Consider the following 25,434-nt stretch of genomic DNA (forward strand, 5'->3'; position numbering starts at 1 on the left):
GCACCTAGATGCACAGGAAGCTGGGAGATGTAGTCTTTGTTCAAGATAGCTCTGCATTTAGCTAAAAAATGGAGGACCCTAGTACTAAGGAGGAAGGGGAGAAAGGATGGGGGTGACAGCCAGCAACTAGGGACACACCTTGACTAAGCACAGGGGAAAGATGGTGAACAAGATGTGGCTCTCTGCCCTCACGAAGCTCACAGACTAATCAAAGAAACAGATAAGAAGAAGAATAGTCAAGGTTATTGAGCACGTGCTCTGTGCCAGGTACTTCTCAAGGGGTCTCAAAGGTTTTAGACTCAGGACCTTTTTTTAAAAGTATTGAAGACCCTAGGGGCTGGCCCTGTGGCCTAGTGGCTAAGTTTGGTGCACTCTGCTTCAGCAGCCCGGGTTTGGATCCCAGGCACAGACCTTCACCACTCGTTGGCAGCCATGCTGTGGTAGCGACCCACATACATACTAGAGAAAGAGTGACACAGATGTTAGCTCAGGGCCAATCTTCCTCAGCAAAAAGAAAAGAAAGTATTGAAGACCCTAAGGAACTTCTGTTTACATGGATTATAGGACAATGGCATTTAATGTTGTGGTGTGTCCCGTCTTGTTTTAAGCTCTTTACTTATGTTGCTTATTTTGCTGACAAGAGAGGACTTCTAAAGTGGCCTCTGGGGCCAGCCTGCCTGGGTTCAAATTCTGTCTCTGCCACCTCCCAGCTGTGTGACCTAACCTCTCTGTGCCTGAATTTACTCCTCTGTGAAATGGAGATAGTGATAGCTCCTATCTCATAGGTTGTTGTAAGGATTAAATGAATTAATACCAAGTGCTGAGAACGGCACCTGGCAAGTAAGAAGCCCTCGGTGTGTATATTTGCTGTGAGTGACATCACAACACTCTGAGGGACATATGACTATCTCCAGTTTGTAGATGAGGACACCGAGGCCCACTTACCCATTCAGCAGATGTGTCTGGAGCACCCTCTTTGGTGCCAAGCGCTATCCTAGATTCCACAGACAGAAGCAGTGTCAGAAAGATGCAGAGCCCCTGCCTTCCAGGAGCTTAGATTCTCTTAACAAAGAAATATAGACCCTGTTGGGGAGTGAGTGCAATAAAGGAAATGAAGGCAGGATACAGAGGGTGGGGAGGTCAGGGAGGAGTGGGGGGCCCAGGGGTGCTATTTTATCTACATTGTTCAGCGGTCCTTCCCGACAAGGTGCCGTTTGTCCCAATACCCAAGGGAAGTGAGGGGGCCAGCCTGGTGGATATCAGGAAGGAGGGTGTTCCAGGGAGAGGGAAGGGCAAGTGCAAAGGCCCTGAGGCAGAACTGTGCTTGGCTTGATTGAGAAATAGGCCCCATCAGACTTGTGGGCAGGATCTTATAGGATCTGGAGGACAGGGCAAGGGTTTCAGATGTCACTATGAGCGGGATGGATGGAAGACATTGGCAGGTTTGAGCCTGGGGCTGATTTGATCTGCCTTGTGTTTTGAAAAGCTCGTTTTGGATATGGTGTGAAGATACACCACAGGGACGGAAGCAGGGGTCAGTTGGGAAGCGGTTTCCAGTGGTTTCCTAACTGTAGGCAGGTCGGATGTTGGCTAGAGAAAGAGGAGAATCAGGGATGCTGAGGACTCTTTTCCTGGCTTGCAGACGGCCATCTTCCTGCCATGTCCTCACATGGCGGAGAGAGGGAGAGAGAATGCTCTGTGTCTCTCCTTGTAAGGGCGTGAATCCCATTCATGAGGGCTCTGCCCTCATGACCTGATCGCCTCCCAAAGGCCCCACCATCACACTGGGGTGGGGCTTCAGCATGTGGATTTTGTAGGGACACAGTTCCATCCGTATGAGCAGCTGAGCAACCTTAGATGAGTACTTTAGTTCTTTTTCTTTCTTTCTCTTTTTTTGGCTTAAAACAACCGTTTTCTTATTCCCCATGATTCCATGGGCCAAGAGTTCAGTCAGGGCACACGGGACAGCTGGTCTCCAGGTGATGTCCGCTGGGGCAGGACGGCTCGCACGTCTGACGCCTCGGCTGACTTGGCTGGAATGACTTGCCTGGGGTGCTTCGGGGAGGCCTCAGTTCTCAGCGTTGGCTGGGTGCTTTGCTCCTTCTCTGTGTGGTCTCAGAGCCTCTCCCTGTCCACATGGCGTCTTCACGTGGCCTCTCCTTGTCGCTCGGGCTTCGTGAAACGTGGCAGCTGGAGGAGGAAGCACAAGCACGAGGAAGGCGGTGACAGCTGCCCGCTCTCCGGAGGCCTGGGCTCAGAGGTCCCAGGTGGCACCTCTGCCTCATTCTCGTGTTCCTTACTTCTTCTGAACCTGCGGCTTCTCGTCTCTAGAAGGCGGCGACAGTAACAATGCCCACATCCCTGGATTATCATGAGCTTCATTGCCAGCTCTGATCACTACCAGGCCCTTCCTGGGTACCCGTATTTTAGGTTCATTCACTCGTTTAATCCTCACGGTCACCTTGGGGAATTGGAGCCTGTTGCGCTGGCTTCTGAGAGCCGATGGTTCAATTTCAGGAAATTTGCGACCAGTTGTTAAACCCTAGGTAGCTTGAAATTGGCATATTGGGAGTATTTACACCACGGAAATTGGTGAACACACAATCAGGACCTCTTTTTTTGTTTTCAGAAAGCTGATTTGCCAGCACACCACTGTACGTGTGTGGTGTGTGTATGTATGTGTGTGTATATATGTGAATATTATGTATCTTTGTGTTCAACCCCACTTACAGATGAGGAGACTGAGGCTCAGAGAGGTTAAATTATTGTCCAAAATCAACCAGTTTAACAGGTGGCAGATCTGACCTTGGAGCCTCAAATTCCATGCCCTTGACTGCTGAGCTGTCTTGCTTCTGTAGCTGAGAAAAGGAGTATAAAAGAAATTCGTGAACAGGCAAAGCTGTATAAATATTCATTCTTAACCTTGATGCAGAAAAAATCTTTCATCCCTGTCTGTCCATTCTTTAGACATTTACACTGCTAACAACTGATTATGTCTCGCCTGCCTTCCTCCTCACCCCCGTAATTCTTCAAATCACCTTTCCCCTGTAGGCACATTCTCAAAAATTCTCCTTCTCTATTCATTTCTTCCACTTCCCAGCATCCTGCTCTCCTTGGTTTACCAGCCCTTTCCAGACTCAGCTCTCTGTTGTTTCCTTGTTTCCCATCTTGTCCCGCCCCCATCCTAGCAGTAAGGAAGTCAGAACGGAATCCGCCCTCCCGCCCCCTTTATCAGAATCCCAGCAGAGAACCATCCGCACCCCAGTCCTGTAGCAGTTGCTACTGTTCCCCCTTCACGGGTGGCAGGGAGGCCAGACGGCTCACAATCTGATGGCTTTCCTTGTTCTCTGCCACCCCAGAGAAACCACACATTCCGTGTAGTGGTCATCAGAAATTACACGCTTAAGAAACCTGGAATTATAAAACTGCTTAATTAGAGAGAGATGGTTTCACTGGGATATGCCCAGTTTTCCCTGGTGATTTATCTCCAAGTGGCCCGCCCCCCAGCAGCTAATTGCTGCCTTAGCATGCTGCCACACAGGCACTCACTCCCTTTGTTTTATTTTTTGTGACCTTGATACTTGCTTATCAAGTTGTCTCTTCGATCTTCCAGCTCTTCTCCATCAGCCAACTCTAGGATGTTGGCGTGAGTGATGAGGGTGGAATCTTTAGCTTCAGAGGTCCCCCGTTATTAAATGAGTACCCACTATGTTCTAGATGCTGGAGATGTGACCAGGAGCCAGATTATCTTTGCACTTATGGGGCTCGCAGTCCAGTGGGGGAGACAGATACAAAAATAACTTTTTAAATATTATGAGAAATGCTCTGAAGGACTGATTTAGAGGATGTAACAGGAGCACCTAATTTAATTAAGGAGTTGGGGAAGGCTTCTCATAGGAGGTGACAGTTAGCTGAGACCCAAAAGGTAAACAGGTGTTAGCTCGGCAAAGAGTAGGGGACCAGAATTCTGTCTGCAGAAGAAGAGCTTGTGTATGTAGGAAAGCAACTGAAAGAAGGACCAAGAAGCTAGTGCCTGAGCCCGCTCTGAAATTCTGGAGACGTCTTGGAGTCCCCATCATGACTTGACTCATGTAGGTTCTGATGTTCTAGACCGGGGCTTGACAAACCATGGGCCACAGATCGAATGTGTCCAAAACCTCTTTGTATAAATAAAGTTCTATTGGAACACGGCATGCCCATTCGTTTACCTGTTGTCTGTAGCTGATTTTGTGCTACAGAAGCAGAGGGAAATGGTTGTGACGGACACTGTATGGCCTCAAAGCCAATTCTTCACCCTCTGGCCCCTTGCAGGGAGATTGCCAGCCCCTGTTCTAGGCGCACTCGGCAGGCAAGTGGGAAGCCTGGGGTCTGGACCAGGGAGCCAACCCACAGCTAACGGAGCCTGAGAATTGGGGGATCCAAAGACAGTGACCAAGGCTAGATAATAGCAGTAATAATAAGATGGTAGGTGACAGGATCTGAGCCCAGGCTGTCTGGCTCCCTAGGCTGCACCCTTAACCACCAAGCCAAGCTGGTTGTGCAAGGTTGTGCTGGTTGTGCAAGGTTAGCCTGAGAGGAGACAGCAGGGTCTGTCCCCAAAGTCAGCAGGATGCCAGCCTGCAGGGGTTCCCAGAGACACAGGGACATGAGACCTTTCATGAGGGGGCTGTGTCCTCGCCTGCCATGAGGCCAGGCAGGCTGAGCAGGGGGCTGCCCACCAAGACGGCATGGGGCTGTTCACCATCCTTTCCGTCACCTCTGGGCTTCTCGAACACCCTTTCCTACCTCGTCCTCCCCTCATTTTCTACACCAGCCTGGTTCCTACTTATCCATTAAAATAGTGCTTCTCAAGCTTGAATGTGTGCAAAAAACATTGTTCAGTTGCAGCTTCTGATTCAGCAGATCTCGGGTGAGGCCTAAGATTTTGAATTTCTTACAAGCTCCCAGGTGATGCTGATGCTGTTGGTCCACGGACCACACTTTGAGTAGCAAGTCTTTTAAGATCAGCCTAGATGACACCTTCTCTTAGAAGACTTACCTAATTAGTCCTCCACCCCGACTAGTACCCCGTGCCTCAATTCTGGGGCCTGTCGTGCTTACCTCTAGCAGAGTTCTACCACACTGGATTGTAATAATTTGCTTAGTGTCTATCTTCCTCCTTGGGTAGTGAGCTCCCTGAGGACAAGGGTGAGGTCTTTGTTATCTTAGTATCACCATAGCCTAGCATTGTGTCTGGTACATAGTAGGTGTCCAGTAATGGAAGAAAGAGAGAGAGGGAAGGAGGGGAGGGAGGGAGCATCAATGGATGGGAGAAAAAGAGGGAGGGAGGGAAGGAAGAAAGGAAAGATGGATGCACGGATGAATGTAGGGTGGGAGAGAAGGAGGAAAGGAAAGTTCTTTGGAGGTGCACTGAATTCAAGGAGGAGCGACAAAAGCAAGTTAAAGTGGAAGTTGGGAGAGACTGGACTGTTGGTCTAGAATGGAATGGAACATGCAATAGTTGAGAGACCCTGGCTGAGAGCAGTTGAGAGCAATGAGGGAAGCATGGAGCAGCTGAGGTTGGGTAGTTCAGGAAAACAAAGCTCACAACATGGAGCCTGAGGCCTGCTGTGACGGCGTGGACAGAGTTGGGCAGCCCCAGCCACCCACTGAGGTGCCGCGCCATTGCTCCAGCATCCATCACACCATTGGGATGTAAAACAAACATGGTGGCCAGCCCCTACATCTCTGCTCCCCACTCACCTCCACCTTCCCACAGGCTCCAGAGGGAAATTGGTATTTCCCCCCAGGGAATATTTCTGGGGGTCAGAGACTGCTAGGAGTCTGGAGGGGTCCCTTGGAAAATGATGACGTCACAATGGGGGGACAGCCAAACTGTCACAAAGGTCAGGCTTTGGGGTGAGTGGAGGACCGGATGCCCTTCCTTGGTCCTTAACAGATGGAAGGTGTCCCCTTCTGAGTGACCCATGCCCAGCCCGTAAAGACAGAATATTAGATTATTATGTAGATATAAAGGCTCCACCTATATCCCACACATGATCCTTTTGATGGATATACAACGTATTTTTAAAACCATTTTTTCCCCTCTAATTTAAACGTATGCTCAGTACAAAAAACTTGGAAAAGGCAGACAAACACAAAGAAAATGAGTATTTCTGCATTCTGCATCTTTTCCACTTGAAATTATGGTATGAGCATTTCCCTGGGTCAATGGATATTCTTCGCCAGGATGACTTCTTTGTTAGCTTTTTATTTTGAAATAATTTTAGACTTAAAAGAAAAGTTGCAAAAATAGTACAGAGAGTTCCCATTGACTCTTCACCCAGCTTCCCCTCACGTTACCATCTGATACAACCGTTTTACAATTAGCAAAGCCAGGAAGTTAGCATGGATACTGTTAGTATTAACTAAACTGCAGACCGTGTTCAGATTTTGCCAATCGTCCCATTAACCAGCATTGAACCCGAGATCCCAGGTTGCATTTATTTGTCTTATCGCCTTAATCCTCTCCCATCTGACAATTCCTTGGTCTTTTCCTTGTCTTTCGTGACCTTAACACTTTCGAAGAGTGCTGGACGGTTATCTGGTAGAATGGCCCTCAATTTGGATTTGTCTCTGTTTTCATGATTCAGTTGAGGTTATGAGGCTTTGACCAGAAAACCACAGAGGTGGTACTGTGTTCTTCTCAGTGCATCATATCACGGCGTTCTGGCTGTCGGTGTGACCTGTTGCTGGGGACGTTAACCTTGATCACTTGGTTAACGTGGGATGTGCTGGGTTTCATCAACGTGAAGTCGCTATTTTTCAGGATAATATTTGAATAGCTGTGTGGCTTTCCATTATGGATCGCTACCACAAAAATTAGATGCTCTCTTTGTACGTTTAGTTTGTTCCTTTTGTTTGTTATGTTACGAAGAAGGCTACAGTGACTATTCCTGTCGGCCATCTTGGCGCACATCCCTTACTATTTTGTTAGGATAAATTTCTAAAAGTGGAATTGCTGGTGCAAAGATTATTTACATTTTTTAGGCAATACATGCCTGGGGTGGGGCTGTTTGTTTCTATGTTGGATGGTTTCTTTGTTCTAATCATCTTTATTGAGGTCTAATTTAAATTCAATAAAATGCCCAGATTTGAAGCATATATTTCAATGAGTTTTGGCAAATGTATCCATTCATGTAACCATCTTCCCAATTATGATATAAAATATTTCTATCACTGCCTCAAATTCCTTGATGTCCCCTTGCGGTTGGTCTTCCCTCCTCACTCCAGGCAACCCCTCATCTGATTTCTATCGCTCCAGGTGAGTGTTACCCCTTCCAGGACTTCATATAAATCAGCGTTATACAGCATTTAGTCTTTTATGACTGTCCCCTTTGATTCGACATCACATCGGTGAGATTCATCCGTGTTGTTGTGCATATTGGCCATTTGTCCATGTTTATTGCTGAGTAGTATCCTGTTATGTAAATATACCACCGTTTGTTTATTCATTCCTCCACTGATGGACGTTGGGGCGGTTCCCAGTTCGGGGATGTTATGAATAAAGCTGCTGTGAACATGAGCCTACGAGTGGACATATGTTTTCACTTCTCTCGGGTACTTCCTAGGAGTGGAATTGCTGGGTCATAAGTAAGTGTGTGTTTAACTTTATTAGACGTGACGGGGTGGGGTTATTTCATCTCCATTTTATAGCACAGGCCACAGAAAGCTTGAGGGACTCGCCCAAGGGCGAAAGGAAGGAAGGGAAATAGAATTCGTTGAGCTCTGCTCTGTGCCAGCCACGATGCTGGGGGCTTTCCTGTTTAACTCGCGTAGTCAGTGCAATCCTGAAAGGTAGGAATTGTGATTCCTATTCTGTAGATGGGGAAACTGAGGCTCACGAAATGCGGCAAGATAAGCTTCAAACCTGGCCCCATCTGAGTCCCCAGGTCTCTGTTCTTTCACCGGATATCATCCGGTCTCCTTGGAGACAGTAGACAATGGAGCTGGGAAGGAGAGCGCAGATGCCCCTCCCCACCTCTTGACTTGCCCTCACCCGCATCCTGTGGTCCATCCTGCTGTGCCCGAGGGCGGTCGCCTGTGATGCCTGCAGGGGTCAGTCCTCCAGAGACGAGGGTGACCTGTGTGCAGGGGCAGGGACTGTGCCCCACATTTGGCTTTGAGCCCTCAAAGCCACAGCAGGCACCGGGAGTGACCCGTACTCCAACCGTCAACCGGAGGGGTAGAGTTTCGCCCTGCTGGAAACCTGATCCTCAGAGCTCCGATCTCCTGGGCTGGTGGGCAGCGGATGAGGCAGCGGGCAGGGGCTGCGTCTCCCTGGCCATCTCGCCGGCGCATTAGGAGCCTGGCTGAGTGCTTTCCAAGCTGATTAATGGCCTGCCTGTGACCTGGAATGTCATTACTGCTCGGGCTGGGGCCCCCCCCCCCCCCCACAGCTGGGTCCTTTGGGTCTTTATCGCTAATAATAATTGATGCCTTCTGTGTGGTTGCAGGCAAAGTTCTATCTGGTCATCGAGGAGCTGAGCCAGCTGTTCCGATCGCTTGTCCCCATCCAGCTGTGGTATAAATACATCATGGGTGATGACTCCTCCAACAGCTACTTCCTAGGAGGGGTCCTGATCATTCTCTACAGCCTCTGCAAGGTGAGGTGGCTGTGAGGCTGGAGGGTCGGCCTGAGGAAGACCACATCCACTAGCCGGGCCCAGGGGCAACTGGAGAGCCTGGAATAACCACCCTAAGCTCTCTTTTTAATTGAAGTAAAATTCACACAACACAAAATTACTAACCATCTTATGGTGGACAGTTCAGCGGCACTGAGCAGACTCACAATGTTGTTCAACCACTGTCTCTATCTCTGTCCAAGACATTTTCATCACCCCCAAAAGCAACCCTGTACCCATTTAGCGGATTCTCCCCCATTCCTCCCCTCCTCTCTCCCCAGCCCCTAGCAATCACCAGTTTTTCTGTCTCTCTGGATTTTCCTACTCTGGACATTTCATATAATTGGGATCAGACAGTATGTGACCTTTGGAAGCTGGCTTCTTTCACTTTGCATAATATTTCCAAGGTTCATCCACATTGTAGCATTGTAACTCCTTATTATGGTTAAATCCACCCTAATTTCTTGCCTATGAAGCTCACCATATGCTATCCTTTCACATCTTCATAGCAACCCCTCAAGCTACATACCTCAGAAACTGAGGCTCAGAGAGAAGTAACTTGCCCAGTGTCACTCAGTAAACACAGAATGAGCACCCAACCCAGACAGGCTGCCTGCAAAGCCTGGAGCTCTTAACCCAGAGAGCACACTGCCACTGAATTTCTTTGCTATTCCTCTTAAATTGCACATCTCCTTAACTGCACAGATCAGTGTGGAGCACTTCTCTTTTCATCATTAGTACAAATCAGTTTTCCACCCTAACAATAAATACATCTTCCTCTTTCTTTTTCCTTCTCTAATTCTGGCCTTAGAGAATCCTGGGGAAATGCATGTCTTCTCTTTCATTCCTTCCAGCAGGACTAGCCAGGCAATCCATGCAATGTCATCCACTGGGGCTTGGCTGGCCTGCTCATTCTGATCTACTGGCCATGGCTGACTGGAGTGCTGGATGGAGGAGGATTATCAGGCCCTGACTGGGCTCAGAAGAAGAGTGCTGTGATCGATTAGCAATGCCTGCCTTGGGCTTGGGAGGGGGAAAATGCAGTATGCATGCCGTGTATTTTCTCTCCTGGCCCAGACAGCAGGGAAACTGTTGATGTAAGGCAGCAAGACAAAAGCTGAGCAGTGATGGGATGAGGCGTCTCACATGGGAGGAAGTGCCCTGAAAATATTCAGAGTTAAAGACGAGGGGGTCAGTGGGGGTGTTCAGGAGTGGTGAGAGTGATCCTGAGCAAGCCTCGGATACTTCTCAGCCGTCCTCCGCTCTCCTTACAGTCCTTCGACATCTGTGGCCGTGTGGGCGGGGTTAGGAAAGCCCTGAAGCTTCTCTGCTCCTCTCAGGTGAGTTGGCTTCGGAGGCTCCCGGCTGAGTTCCCGGGAACCAGATCTCGCGGTGTTTCTAAGGGTGTCGCCCCAGCGAGGGTCCACAGCTGCGTTTCGCTCTCCCCTCTCTCAAGCAGAATTACGGCGTCCGCGCCACCGGGCAGCAGTGCACAGAAGCTGGCGAGATCTGTGCCATCTGCCAGGCTGAGTTCCGGGAGCCTCTGATCCTCATGTGCCAGGTGAGCGGGACTGGGCGGGGCCGTCGACACAGGCTGGGGGCCCGCGGGGCCCGCGCCACACGGGAGCCCCACGTGCATGTCCCATGATCCAACTTCGAGGCTCTGGATGGGTCTTCGCGAGCAGTGTCGACAAGACTAGAATCAGTCAGACCCGGGTTCCAGTCTCAGCTCTGCCTCCTAGCTGGCTGGCCTTGGGCAGGTTACTTCACCTCTCTGAGCCTCGGTTTCATCGGTAAAATGTAGAAAAGGAAAAATTCAGTGTGGCATAGTGTCGCAATATCCCAAGTGTGACTCTCCAACAGCACTCTGCACCCTGGGTGCCTTGGTCCCTCTCCCTGAGCCTTGGTTTTTCTCATTTCTAGAATGGGGATCGTAAAGAATGCCTACTTCGCAGGGCTGTTCTTGTGATGAAATGAGATCGTCTCCGGAAAGAGCTGAATTTGAATTATTCAGCCATAAAATGTTGCTATGATTTAATTATTATTATCAGCATATTATTACCATTTGTATTCATTATTAGTGGTGGGTCACCAACCCACGGTGATAAGTACTAGTCAGTCCCTTTTAACGCCCTAAATGTGTCCCTTCTCCATGCGACATCAGGGCTAAGATGTCAGTTCAGCAAATGCGCATGAGTCAAAGCATCCTATTAGACACCCAGGAGGGGAGGCAGAGGGCACACGGACCCTGTCCGCTCCCCTGGAAGCTCACGGTCTCCCTGGGGAGCCAGGCACATACATAAAGATCTGTGAAACAGGCAGGCGGTGAGAAGTGCTGTGTAAGAGAGAGTCATGCAGCGTCCCCGGGGACCGGGACAGAGAGCAGGGCTTTGCAGCTGGGAAGGCTTTCTGGAAGAGGCAGAGCCCGCAAACTAGAAGGTGTGAGAGAGCATGTGGCTCCCCCCACCCCAATCACCTTCGGGGGGTGAGAGGACAGGAGTGGGGTCCTTTTTTGGCATCAGCAAATTTCTTGGTTTTTGACTGTTTAGGGATTTTAGGAGGTTTATTTTTCATTTTATTTACTTTTAAATTGAGAACATATTTGCACAACTCAAAATTCACCAAAGAGGTTAAGGAGTCATGATGGCTAAATGCAGTGTGGGACCTGGGTTGGGTCCTGGAGCAGAGAAAGGACATGAGGAGAAAAACTAGTTGGATGAAATCTGAATAAAGTCTCGAGTTTAGTTGATAGTAACATATCAGTGTGGGTTTCTTAGCTTTGACAAACGTCCCACGGCCATGCGAGAGGATAGCATTAGCGGGAACTGAAACTGGGTGAGGGGTATACAAGGACCTCCTTACTCTCTTTGCAACTTTTCTGTCAGTCTCAAATTATTCCAAAATACAAAGTTCGCTTTTAAAAATGTTGTAAAGATACAAAAAGGAAAGAGTGACAGGTCTCCTGTCCCCAGCCCCCTAAGTACCCACGCACGCAACCATTGTCAGTTTCTGTTATATCTTCCCAGAAATATTTATAGAATTTAAATATATATGTATGCACACGTGAACGTGTCTTTTTCAAAAAGACATAAGTTGTAGCATACTCTACCCAAACTGCATTCTGCATCTTTCCTTTTTGACTTGAAACGCTGTCTTAAAAGATTTCTCCTTATTTGCATATCACCCCATTTTGTGGATAGACCACAATTTATTTAACCATTCTCCTATTGATGGGCGTTTAGGAGCTTCTGATCTTTTGTTATGACCAATGTGACTGTCGTGAGAGGTCAGATGTGGGGAGATCTGTAGCACCTACCTGGGCCCGTGGTGTTAATTAAATGAGTTAATTCAAGCGGAGCCTTTAGAACCACACCTGGCACACGGTTAGGATTCAATTAATATCAGGTCTTATTGGCACGCATTCCGTTTCACACACGTGCTAGCTCTTGGTAGGATAAATTCCTAGCAGTGAAATTACCAGGTCAGAGGGTGTACAGATTTGACAGATATTGCTAAATTGCCCTCCATAAAGAGTGTATCCATTTACACTCCCAGTACGGAGCGCGACACGGCCTCTCGCTCCCCTCCCTCGCCAACGCTCTGCGTTATCAAGCCTTTTTTGAGCTTTGCCAATCTGGCAGGTGACAAGTGCTATCTCCGTGCAGTTTTAATTTGCTTTTCCCTAATTATGAGCGGGGTTGCGCATCTTCTCACATATGCTTCAGAGCCATCTGCATTTCCTGCTCAGGAGCACTGATTATTTGAACGTGGCCTCAAGAAAGTCTTTCTCCTCCCTTCCTGACAATCTCTCCAAGCCTCAGTCTGTCTGTCTCTCTCCCATCCTTCTCCTGGTACTGGACTAGAACTCGGGACAAGTTGCTGTTGTTGGGTTGGACAAGACGCTGTTGTCCCTGATCTAGAAGCAAGGGCCACAGCCACTGGTGGTTGAAGCCCACAGGCATGGCTAGGCCTTACACGTGGCTCAGTCCTGCTCTGCTCCTGTGAGCCAGGCCTGGAATGGCAGCGATGACTTCCCCAGGTGAAAGGGCCTCGAGACTCCTAAATGCAGTGAATGAAGAACAAATGGATGAGTGAGTCAGATGTGACTTCCTCAGTAGAGGCTTCCCTGATGCTGCTTCCCCAGGCTAGCTTGCTCCCAGCCACACAACCACACAGATTCCTGTGTTCTTCCATCCGAGCACTTAGCACAGTGGTTGGCTGGATAGTTGATTGGGCATCTGGTTGTGTAAGGTCTGTCTCCTGTTTGCCAAATTGTAAGCAGCTTGAGACTGGTGACCATGTCTGTCTTGTTTAGCTTGTCACAGTACTGACTCAGTAAATATTGGATGGATGGATGGATGAAAGGAATAGGATGGATGGAAGGAATAGGATGGACGGATGGATGGATGGGAGGAATAGGATGGATGGATGGATGGATGGAGAAGAAGGATGGAGGGAGGGAGAGAGGGAAGGATGGAGGGAGAAATGGATAGACGGAAGGAAGGATTAGGATGGATGGATGGATGGAATAGGATTAGGATGGTGGATGGATGGAATGGGATAGATAGAGGGAGGGAGGGAGGGATGGACAGAAGGAATGGATAGATGGAAGGAATGGAGTGAGATGGATGGATGGTTGGTTGGGATGGAGATGGATGGTGGCCAGGTGGAGGGGTGGGTGGATGAGTGCTGAGGTGGGTGGATAGAGGTATAAGTGTGTGGGTGACTGGGTGGATGGGCAAATGGATGGACAGATGGGTGGGTGAAAAGGTGAGCAGATGGGGGAATGGATGGGTGGATGAATGAATGAGTGGGTGGATGGATAGTTGGATAGATGGATGGATGGATCAATGGATAGATGAACAGAAGGACTGATGGATGAGTGGAGGGATGAGGAGCCCACTAGGCTAAAGGAACATCCCACCTGCCCTTCAAAGGGTCATCTAATGAGGCTCAGTGTGTCACTCATACCCACCCCCACCATCACCCCCCAGATTGAAGCTCGTCAGGCAGACGCTGAGCATGCCCAGAGGTTGGACCCCTCCACTCAGACAGTCATTGCCCAGTTAGTCGCTCCGGGGTGTTTATGGCGTGCCTCCTGCAGGCCACAGAAGGTCAGAGAAAAGTCATTTTGGACACAAAGTCAGAAACTTGGCTTCTTTAAAGGACTCCTTGCGAAAGAGGAGAGCCGGAGCGTGTCAGAGAACAAACCGTCCTCCCGTTCTGGGTCACTCCGCGGGTACTTGTTTGAGTGGTGACAATGGAAAGGAAAGAGGACAAGAGAATGGGGACTCCAGTTGGTCTTGTGCTTCCGGTGCCCCATGGTGATGCTTTGTGACAGGCTTTCCCCGTTTCCATCCGTACAGACACCTCGTGCGGGAGATCGTAACCCGATTTTACAGAGAAGGAGTTGGGCTCAGAAAGCCTGCTGGGTCTTTGAGCAAGACCTGGAGAGTCTGCTTGGAACTTGGGGTGGGGAATGGCCCATCCCACCCCAGGGGTTCCGTGCCCCATTCCATGCCCCACACACAGCCAGGGAACAGTTAACAACCCTGTGTCTCCTCCATGGCCATGTCCATAAATCCTCCTGACGCTACACTCCGCAGCCCGAAGGGCCCCTCCTGCACCTCCCTCGGGGGGGGGGGGGGGGGTCCTCCTTTTCCAGGGCCTGGAGGCAGTCCAGGGTCATGGGCTCCTCCACCCGGGCCCCTGGGTGGAAACTCTGTTCTTCGAGTCCCTTAATTTGGCACCAGAGTCTGTCCTGCCTGATTCTCTGAGGAGGAGACTGAGCTGCTGAAGGCCGGGGACCAGGCCTGAATCAGCCCTGTCTCTCCCGCATCCCCCACCTGCCTCCCCCCCACCAGAAGGCATCCATTTATCAGCCGCATTGACAGAGTCCTGACCCTGCAGGCTCGGGGCGGGTCGGTGGGAATGCGCAGCCGCAGTCCCTGCCCTCCTGGATGCTGCTGGGCCTGCTAAACCCTGGGCCCTGCCCTTCAGACCATGGTGAGAATCGGGCATGGCCTTCAAGGCTCTGGTGGCCTGCTCACCTCCTCTCCCCACTCCCCTACGCCCACCTCACTGTGGCCACATTGGCCGTCCTCGAGTGCCTCAAACACTTTCCCGTCTCAGCTCTGCACTGCTGTCCCCTCCAGCCTAGAATGCTCTATGCCCTCCCCTCTTTTCACCCAGTTAACTCCTACACATGCTTCAGGCCTCAACACAAGTGTTGCTGCCTCCAGGAAGCCTTCCTTAACCACCCCTAGATCAGACTAGTCCCTCTGTTACATACCCCTGTAGCATCACGGAGTTCTCTTTTAGAACACTGTCCAGCATTAGGCACCTACTGCATACCATGCTAGGAATGGGTTCACAAGGAGCTTACAAGTCTGGCATGGAGAGACAGATAATAAACAATAAACAGACATCATGTAATAATAACTATTACTGTAATAATAGCCCACACTTATGGAACACTTACTATTCGCCAGGCATTGTCCTAGGTGTTTTTTTATTTTTATTTTTTTGTTTTACGTTTTAAAAAACATTGTTTAGATTCTTATATTATCATTTTCCCCAAACTTTTCATTTTGAAAAATTTCAAAGCTACAGAAAAGCTGAAGGATAGTAGAAAGAACACCCTTTTATCCTTTACCTGGATTCACCAATTGTTAACGTTTTACCAAATCTGCCTTTTCTTGATGTGAATTCTTCCCCCTGAACCTGCTGAGAATGTTGCTGACATTTTGATTCTTTCATCCCTAAATATTTCAGCATACGTCTCCCAAAACAAAGACAGTCTCTCCCACAATTCCACTCTCACACCCAGGAAATTCAAAGTTGATGTGAAATGCCAATATTCAAATATATATTCAGATTTCTCCAATTGTCTTAAAAATGTCCTCCTTATAGGGTCTTTGCCCCCATCCAGGATCCAGTCAAGAATCATCTAGTGTGTTTGATTGTCATGTCTAAGTGCTTTTAATGTTAGTTAATCTTCCTTTGAGGGGAGTACTCTTATCTCCATTTTACAGATGAGGAAACTGAGGCACAGGGAGGTTAAATGGCTTGTCCAAGTTATGTAGCCAGAAAGCTGTGGAACCTATTAATGTTTCCAATCTCCCTGCATTTCTCCTGACCCCTGTGGTCTGTTCTCAGCCCAGCCACCAAAGGGATCTTTTAAAAATGCAAATCGTATCAAGTCACTCCTCTGCTCAAAACCCTGCCATGGCTCCCTCCTTCTCTCGCAATAAAAGCCAGAGTCCTCATAATGGCCCATAAGGCCCTACACAATTTGCACCCGCACATCACCTCTCTGACCTCATCTCCCCCTCCTCCCCCCACCCCCAGTCTCAGCCATACTCTCCTTGCTGTTCCTCCAGCACACCAGGCACACTCCTGCCTCAGGGCCTTTGCACATGCTGTTCCCACTCCCTGCCGTACTCTTTTCCCAGATAATATCAAGGCTCATTCCTTGGCCTCCTGCGAGTTTTACCCAAATGCCAGCATCTCAGTGAAGTCCTCCAGGCCTCCTGTTTAAGATCACAGCCCTCCTAGGCCCTTGCTACCCCCTTCCCTGCTTTTCCCTCTTACTCCTTACCACTGACATCCTCTACATTTTAGAGATTCATTTTGCGAGGTGTCTCCCCGACTAAACTGCAGCCTCCCTGAGGGCAGGAATTGTCTGTTTTGCTCGCTGCTGTGTCCCCAGCGCCTGGGGCGGAGGTGGGCATGTACCGGACTCTCGGTAAAGCGTCCGGCCGTCTCGATTGCTGTTCCCGCAGCACGTGTTCTGTGAGGAGTGTCTCTGCCTCTGGCTGGACCGGGAGCGCACCTGCCCGCTCTGCCGCTCGGTGGCCGTGGATACGCTGCGCTGCTGGAAGGACGGGGCCACTTCGGCCCACTTCCAGGTGTATTAGGGCTGACGACTGAGGCGTCAGAGCTCCCAGCCCCCCTGGGAGAGGACGGGGTTCCAGCTCTGGGGCCTCCCTGGAAGACAGCCTCGAGCACTTACTCTCCTGCCTCCACCTTTCTCCGCCTCTTTCCCTAAAGCCAGGCCCCGCCCTCCCCACCTGCCCTTCCTCCCTTGCCCTCTGGCATAGTGCGGGCATCCTTCCCCTACAGATGGGGAAGCCTCCAGCTCAGACTTGATCTCCGCCCAGACAGGTCTCCCATCTCCCCTCCAAGGCAAGGAACCAGAATAGACAAGTCCCGCCTGTTGGTTATTTTAACTCCTGGCGGCCTTAATGAGGATGCCGCAAACTGGGGAGGGGCCTAGAGATCACGGCCTCCCCACAGTGGTCCAGGGCTGCAGAGTAGAATCACTGTGAAGTATTTTCCCAATACAAATGCTGGGCTCCACCTTATGCCTGCAATAACTAGTGTACCACACACTTAGTGTGAGCCAGGCACGGCCTCCAGCATCCTGCTCGGATGACCTCCTGGAATCCTACAGCAGCCCTATGGTGCAGATACTGTTTCCTCTATTTTACAGATGAGGGAACTGAGGCACAGAGCTCCATGTGGTACCTTTCCCAGGGTCTTCCAGCTAGCAATGGTGGACCAAATTTCCCCCCAGGCTTGGCTGACCTCAGAGCCCGCACTCTTAACCACTGTGCTGACCCGCCACTCAGCCCCTGCAGGCATGGGACCCAGCAGGATGTGGTTTTTTTAACAGCACAAGAGGTGATTTTGATGCCCCTTAGTGGCCCAGGTGCACAGCGTGTTCTTTTGGACTGCACTGAGAATGCTAACGGTGAACGCGAGCTCCTGAAATCTCGGTGTGGCTGGGCCATGGAAAGGCTGAGTCCTTAAGATTGCTATTTTGCTGGGCTCTGCCTGGGATGCTCCATCACGTTTGGGTATCAAGAAAGGCCAATTTTGGTCCAACCACAGATATCCCTGGGTCTCCACACCCATCTTTATTTCTCTCCTCCTCCTCCTCCTGTTCTTGTCCTCTCCCTCACTTAAGCCTTGGGCTTGTCAGCAGCTCCCGTGGCCATCACCTCCCCTGGTAACCTTCAGAGCAAAAGGGACGATCCATGTTATGGATTTTTCCACAAGCCGGGGTGGTAGCATAGAGCACAGTAGCCATCAGTGTGTCTGTAATCTCTATACCAGAGCTACTAATATCTACGACAGAACAACTTCTCCACCCGTGAGACCCTCCCTGCTTTTAAAATCTGGGAGGAGATGGCACAGGTGATCATTTAGAAGCCACTGGAATCTTGCCTGTCCTACCCCTCTCCCAACTCTGTTCTCTCATTGTCACCCTCAGCACAATGGGCTAGCGCCAATGGCATTACAGAGAAAGCAGTCTGTGTGGCTACTGAGCAGATTGGTGAGAACGCCCCAGGAGAAACGGTGGGAGCCTTGCTGCCACCTCGCTCTCAGCCATGCCCACCCCATCCGCAATAAGATTCAGGACATTTGCCCTTATGTGCTATCCAGCCAGGACCTTTTCCTTTGTCTGACATCTCTGGCTCTTTCCTGGTACCCAGCAAGACATCCCTTCCAGGGCAGCACGGCGTCTTTCAAGCTCTGTTACTATGGCAATGGCCATGCTGTTACAATCCCATTTGCCTGGATAATCAAGTCGAAAGGGGATGCGGAGGGACACAGGGACAGGTGGATGTGGCTGCTCTGTTCTCCCTGCCTTGAGGAACAACCGAAGGGAAGCAACAGGAGCTTCTGCAACTGGTTTTTATCCGAAAGATCTCCCTGCCTGCAGATGCCATCAAAGAGGCAGGAGAAATTGGAGCCCGAGAAGACTTATTACGGTGCCAGCATGCGACAGAGCAGACAGAGCAGTCTGTTGGGAGTCAGGACTGGAATTCTGATTCCAAACTCTGCATGACTTTGTGAAGTTACTTCACCTCCTGTAGCCATCTCCAGGGTGACAAAACCTAGTGTATTATCTGTTAGAACCAGGGAAACTAACAATGTAGATTACTGGTGAAAACACCAGTGGTTTCGTCAATTACACTCAAGCCACAAATATATATATATATATATATATATATATATTCTAACATTCTGCAAATAACGAGCCATGCCCTTGATGCTATAAAGAGTGTCTCATGTAGGGGACACTCGGGGACAAGTGAGAAAGTGAGATAGTTTATTTAGGGTTTTATTTAGTCATTCCCAACTCTCTGGGGGGAAGTCCCATCTGAAGGCTTTCTTTTGGGTGGAACGATTGAACTTCTGCTCTAAGGAGGAACAGCAGCCAGTGCAGAGTTTCCCAGACGTCAGGCTGCGTGTATTCCCCAACACAAGTGTAAAAGCAGCCAAGAGCCACTGTTCAAAGGAAGAACGAAGCCACTCTCCTTCGCCCATCTTGGCTCGCAGCTCACGTATTAGAAGCAGGATTAATCGAGTTTCAGATCAGACTCTCCTGCTCTGATTCACTGACTCACGTTCCGCGAAGTCCTTGCAAATGGCCCCTAATGTAAGAGATCTCAAGCATAATAAATGGGAGAGAATAAAAGGGCACGCTTTGGACCTGGATGAAACAGGTTCCTCACCTTCCTAAGAGGAGAGTGCACGAAGCATTGGGACATGTCCCGGCCACCAAGACTGGGGGCTGGAAAAGGGAAATGGAAAGCGAGTCCTGGAATCTCTTAGTACTTTTGCTCTGGGCTACACCGAGCCACCTTTGGTGTTTTTAATGTCCCCTAAGTTCCCTTCTGCCAATAAATATCATCTGTCAATGAAACTTATGGTCGTGGTCTTGAGTCTCCCCTCTCCTCTTGAAGCCAGGTGGAACTGTGTCAGGACAAAGGCCAAGAAGCACTTCCTGCGGTGGGTGGTCCTCTGAGGTGAGTTTCTCCCCAAAGCTGATCCCGTTGCATTGCACGCGATTTATTAAGGAAGTGCTGCCAGGAGAAACCAGTAAGGGAAGGAGGGAAGCAGGAGAGGGAAGGGGAAGAAGCCAAATAAGAGGGCAACTTTTGGAGGAGTCCCAGCTTGGCTTGTCCCTTCGGGAGCTCTGAAGCATCAGCTGCATCTCAGAGTTTGTCCTGACCCTGAGGTTTTTGTACTCCCACCCCCACCGTCAGTCCTTGGCTATGGGGTGAGGGGGAGGGAATCTCAGATACGCAGGGTCTCCATTGAGGAGGCCCTAAACCTCTGGAGGTGGCAGGTGCCAGCAGAACGCACAAAGGTGCAGGATGGGACACAGCACTGGGAGAAGGGATCAGAAGGGATCTCCGTGTGGCATCTCCAGTGCCCACTACAGTGGCAGTGGCTAACTATAGGTTGTATGGACCCAGAATGTATAGGCTGACTGGAGAAGGATTTGCCCAGGTGCCAGATTATGATGGATATTTAACATGTAAATTAATAGCCTTCACTGACAATTAGTCTCTCAGGGCAACATTATGAAGCCAGCCACAAAAATATCATCAAGCAGAACTTTTTGGTTGCAGTTATTTGAAAACCAACTCAGATAGGCTTAAATAAAAGAACTTTATCTGGTTCAGGTAACAGCATGGGCTTCAGGTACGGCTGGATTCAGGGGCTCCAGTGATGCTATGAGAATCGTGTTTTTCCATCCCTCAATACTGTTTTCCTTTGAGATGGTTTTTCAGGCAGGCAGATCCCATGTGGTGGTAAGATGGCCTCCAGAAGCTCTGCTTATGTTCTGCCAGCTTCACAGCTCCAGCAAAGAGAGCTTCTGCTTTGCCAAAGCTCCGGCAGGGGTCCTGAGGTTGACGCTTGTTCGTTTGTCCTCACACCAATCACTTTAGCCTTTGGGACTTAGAGAGCTGGCCAGGCCTGGGTCAGGTGTTGAGCCCTGATGGTGGGGAAGAGGTGGGTGGGAGGGTGGAGTCCACCCCTTTAAGTCACACGGTCTCAGAATGGGAAGGGGATGGGTCCCCAAGGAAAAAGAGAGGCTCTGTTATCTAGAAACCTGTCCTCCACCTACTATTCTTAGGAAGAGACTAGAACTGGGCCTCTTGGTACATCTCAGACCAGGTCAGTGCAGGAGAAAGCATCCCACCGAGAGTGGCCCGTTGGCCCATAGTTGGAGACCTCAGTCTGCCGGCTCATTAGCTTATCCACACGGTGCCGGTGCCGTGCAAAAGTGGTGCTTTTGTGCACTGACCTTTAACTGCTGGCAAATTCCCCCAACCTGTTCCCCAACCCAAGGGTACCGTTTAGGCCAACCCACCCTTGGGGAGTTCTCAGGAATACGACAGAGGAGGGAGGTGAGTGTGTGCCCCCCACCCAGGGAAATTTAGGGTGTGCAGCCAGATCCCCCTAGAGTCTTTGGGGACCAACCCTCCAAGAGGAAATGAAAACACAAAGAGGCCTTTGGCTGGAAGCACACACCAGTTTTTTAATAAAGTCATTACAAACATGTACGAAGCGTCTCCAAGGTATGAAATTCCTCTTACAAAAGAGCACAAGGGACCGGCAAGGCGAGAACCCAGAACGGGACGTCCCCATGCTTATTGCCTCTCGGGCTGAGCCAGAGGCTCACCCCACAGCCATCCCTTTCACACACACGGGCTCCTGGGCGCTTACAGTGCAAAAGACCTTGGGGGTTCAGGTGGAGGAGGGGACAGGAAGGAGGTGAGAAAAGCATCCCACATCCTTGGAAGTAAGTGAACTGGCCCTGTCTGCAAATTAGATGCTCCTCCTAGGGACCTTACAGAGACCAGGAACACAGACAGCAGGGAACGAATCTATCAAATCCCCAACCAAACAATCCAGCCTGCCCTGGAGAATCCTCAGGTGCCACACTCCTTACAGTGGACCAAGTCGGGCTCCCCTGCTCCCTGCCGGGCCCCAGGCGTGTGCCTGCCCTTGAACTAGCAACACCACGGGACCAGTCAGGAAGGAACCCGATGCAGCCGAGCAGTCAACTCATGGGCTTGGGGGTCACGAAGGCCTGGGTCCAAATCTTGGCTCAGCCTCTTCACTGTTGTGTGGCCTCTGGCTAAGTTGCATAACCTCTCTGAGCCTCAGCTTCCTCAACTGTGAAGGGGAAGTAACAGCACTGGCTGTCGGAGTGGGCATGAGGAATAACTGAGGGGAAAACCCAGCAAGCACCTAACACAGTGCTCCAGAGTGGCGAGCGCCCCCATCACTGGTAGCTGTCATTCCTGCGAAGCAGCAAGAACCAGTCTTGGCATGCTGGGAATGAGTTGAGATCACAGGCTTTTTAATTGCCTTCATGAAAGTGGGGTGCTCAGTAAATATAAATACTACAGAATAATCTGCCAGCAAGGTTTGGGGTCATAGTGATGACCTGAGAAGCCTGTTGAAGACTGTGAACCAGACTGGGAAGGGACGTTTAGCATCATCTGGTTCCAAGCAGGGCTTCCCCTCCAGGATCGATCTGTAAGACTCTTCCCAGGTGGGATTCTTCAACCTGGCACATTGTAAGTGCTCAGTAAATAAGCGCTGAATGAGCGAAGTAAAATTTTAAAAATAAACTTTCTGTTTAAGCTTTAAAATCACACTTGAGCCATCAACTTCCTCCATCCGCTCCCATGGGACTAGGCCAGGGTGTCCAGCCTGTCCCCCCAATCAGCTTCGGACCCTCTGATTGGCCCAGGTGGGACTTACAGGGACATTCAGAAAAGGAACTGGTATCAAAATAGAACAAAACCTATATTCTGGTCACTGCAGCTTCTAATACCAGGTGGACACTCAGAAAGTCCACAGTGGCAAGCCAGTGTCCCTAAAAGATACTTGTGTAGGATCAGGGGAGGACTCCCCCCCAATTTCCCAGCGAGGGGAAGTGATATTTTGTTGCTATCAGAAACGTGATGATAGAGCTAGGAGTACATGAGATCAGCAACATAAACTGTGGAACCAAAGTCACAGCTCCATTGTCCTGTGACAGGATTGTTTAAATCACTATTTTTTCATCAAAAGAGAAAAGAATTAAGAAATGAGACCCCTGGAAGAAGTGGAAAAGAAGTCTCCAGTATCCCAATGAAAGAGTGAAAAAAGGAGAATTGGGTTCTAGGAGACGCTCCTGACTCAGGACCATGGATAGCAGCCGGAGAGGCGAATGGGCTCCCCCCCACCCCCCCTCCCCGCAAAGAAACCTGTTACTCAAGCTACATCCATGGCAAAGGGAACAGGAAATGGAACCCCGAATTTGAAAAGGAGAAAAGAGATCTTATTTTCTTGTGGGGGATGGGGTAGGGGAGAGAAGCTTCCAGAAGGGAATGGATCTAATTTGGAATGTCGAAATCCCAAGAGGCTCCAATCCCTGTGGCTCCTGGATCAATCCCCCACCACCACCACCACCCCCTCTGAGAGCAAGGAGCACCATCAGGAAAGAGGCTGTTCCCCTTGCTCCTTGCCTCATTATGCAGCGCTACCTAAACAATGATCTCAGAGGCCTCCCCCTGCTTTGCGTGGACACACACACACACACACACTCTCACACTGCTGTCTACTGAAACCCGAGATGAAGTCTTTTTTAAAATTTATTTCAAAGCCTCCCTCCCTCCCTCTCTCTCTTCACAGACGCTCTGCAGTGAGGCTAATCAAAATCAATGACTCCTTGGCAGCCAGAGAAAAGGGGGAAAGGCAGGGAGGGAGGGTGCCAGCACTTTGCACACGGTGGAAACAGTCTTTAAAAAACACCACCCCACTATCTCATGCAATCCCAGTAATGCAACAGGAGAGACGGTGGAGACAATATATACATATATCATGCTTCAATTTCCTAATACAAATGTCCATCAAGAAGTCAAATCTCATATAAAAACAAGCATTAAAAACAACCCCTTGTCAAAAATCGGGGCAGTCGAGAAATGCACTCAAATTAATGATGTGCAAGAAAAAGCCAGGATTAGATAAATACACAGTTTCTAGTAATACAAGAGAATATGTACAAGGACTTGGCTGTAAATCTCCGTGAGGAGGTCGGGGTGCCCAGTTCTCTCAGCGATGTGGCTTCATTGAAATCAAAATTGCCCAAAACACTAACCCCAGCACGTGCAGTTTGGGTCCTCCAGTGGAAATGTCCTAAGCTCGTGAGGGTTGACAAAGGGATGCTCTGACCTTTTACCTTTCCCCTGTGTCTAGGTGGTCAGCACGTCCTTACTGCAGTCTTGAAGGTACAGCCGTAAAGCAGCAGAGAGCTGGGGTTGCATACCCCTAAAGGAATGAAAATCCCCTCCCCCAAAATGGGCCGAGTGGGGAAGACTCTAGTGTCTGGCTAGGAAAGTCACTAAACATAAGCAGAGACTGTATTTCATATCATTCTAATTAATGTGCCTTCTCTAAGTTCGCGGCTGTGCAGGGATGTCACCTGCTGCTCTCTGCAGACCCTGCCTACACACCCGTCCGCCGTCCTCCGTAAACATAACTGTGGGGAGGGCTCCAGTGATGAAAGGGAAGATTCTCCATAAATAAGCTTTCCTTTTTGCTTTGCTGAGTTCCAAGCTGTCTGCTGGGGTGCTGCCCTCACCTGTGGTTCTGGGTTGCATTTTTCTTTAAAGGGCTATTTAAGAAAACATAAGGCATGAGTTTAAAAAAAGAGGGAGAAAGAAAGCTCCCAGCTTGCAGCAGCATTGAAAGGTCCTGCATTCTAGAGGATCTGGTAATTTTCAGCAAGGCCTAGGAGGAATAATTCCCATTTCAGCCACATGTCAACCTCAGCAACGGCTGATCCCTCTGCTGGCTTCTTAGAACCGGAAGGCTGTCTGCTCACCAGCCCAGCGGACCCCGAGTCCATCGGTACTGGGTGGGGACCAGCAGATCCAGCCTTGTCGAATGACATCTGAACCGGCAGCCCAGCGCCTCACCATCTCAGCTTTGAAAACGGCAGTGTGATACCCTGCACAGAGGAATAATACCTGTTTTTGTTGGATCTTTTAAAATGAAAGCAAAAATTAATCATTGTTCCCTGAAGAGTCTTTGCAGCCAAGCCTCAGTCCAGCACACATCTTTTTTTAGCCCTTCTAGAAACTTCTGAAAATAGTAGCTTATCCTGGGTTGGGGGCGGGATCAGACCCTCTGTCAGTTAGTGAGATGCTGGTGCATTTCATATAAATGACCCACTCCCTCCCCCAACATCCCTAGCTTATAAATCACCCTTGTCCAGAACGTAGCTATTTCTTGGCTCTTTAATCCATAAAACCTAAACCCTGAAATCCTCTTGGGGAGCAGGGGAGGCTGTGGGCTGACTCCCAGGATACTTTTGCGGGGGTGGAGGAGACAGCAAACAAGTCCCATATGAGGTCAGCTTTCCACCTCGCCACCAGCAAGCCACTCACTGCTGGCCCCTCCCTTTCTCCCTCCCAGATCCCAAGGTCTGCTCCCAAACACCTCTGGATATTCACCCCCACAGAGAAAGAGAAGAGACTCCCAAGTGGCACTTTTGCGACTCATCCCTTAAAAAAAAAGCATCCGAAACAGCAAAATAGAAATCTTTCTTGTCCCCTGGCCTTGCAGGTCTGGCAACAAAACACCACAGCAGCACCAGCAAGGACACACTTAGCACCAGCAAAATGTAAGTAAAGCACCAAAGACACCGGATTGGTAGAAAAAAAAATCCCACTTGTCTGGATGTGACAGTGGGACTAGCCATCTATCTAGGAAGGCATAGAGAGAGAGGCTAGGGCTTGTGAAGACTTCGAAATGGAAGTATCCCAGACTGCCCCCACAACATCGGCCCCAGTCCTTCTCGCTTTTTTTTCCTCTTTCTATTTTGCCTTTGGCAATTTCACCTCTTCCTCCATCAGCATCCCTCCCCAGGCAGCTGGTCGGCTCTGAGGCTAATTCCCACCAGTCTTGG

The 25,434-nt window shown here is 49.8% G+C and overlaps 1 protein-coding gene across 2 annotated transcripts in view; it reads left to right on the plus strand.

Moving 5' to 3' along the window:
- Window positions 1-19,380, plus strand: part of RNFT2 (ring finger protein, transmembrane 2) — a 65,092-nt gene extending 45,712 nt beyond the window's left edge. Inside the window, exons 8-11 of one of the 2 annotated variants that reach the window (XM_046641290.1) lie at window positions 8,496-8,645; window positions 9,938-10,003; window positions 10,120-10,224; window positions 16,448-19,380. In XM_046641290.1, the coding sequence (XP_046497246.1) occupies window positions 8,496-8,645; window positions 9,938-10,003; window positions 10,120-10,224; window positions 16,448-16,582 (456 nt within the window). In that variant the 3' untranslated portion in view covers window positions 16,583-19,380. The remainder of the gene's footprint in view (window positions 1-8,495; window positions 8,646-9,937; window positions 10,004-10,119; window positions 10,225-16,447) is intronic. The other variant, XM_046641291.1, reaches the window with a different exon arrangement.
- Window positions 19,381-25,434: the final 6,054 nt, after the last annotated feature.

The sequence above is a fragment of the Equus quagga genome, chromosome 15, assembly GCF_021613505.1.
Source record: "Equus quagga isolate Etosha38 chromosome 15, UCLA_HA_Equagga_1.0, whole genome shotgun sequence".
In the NCBI taxonomy this organism is placed as follows: Eukaryota; Metazoa; Chordata; class Mammalia; order Perissodactyla; family Equidae; genus Equus; species Equus quagga.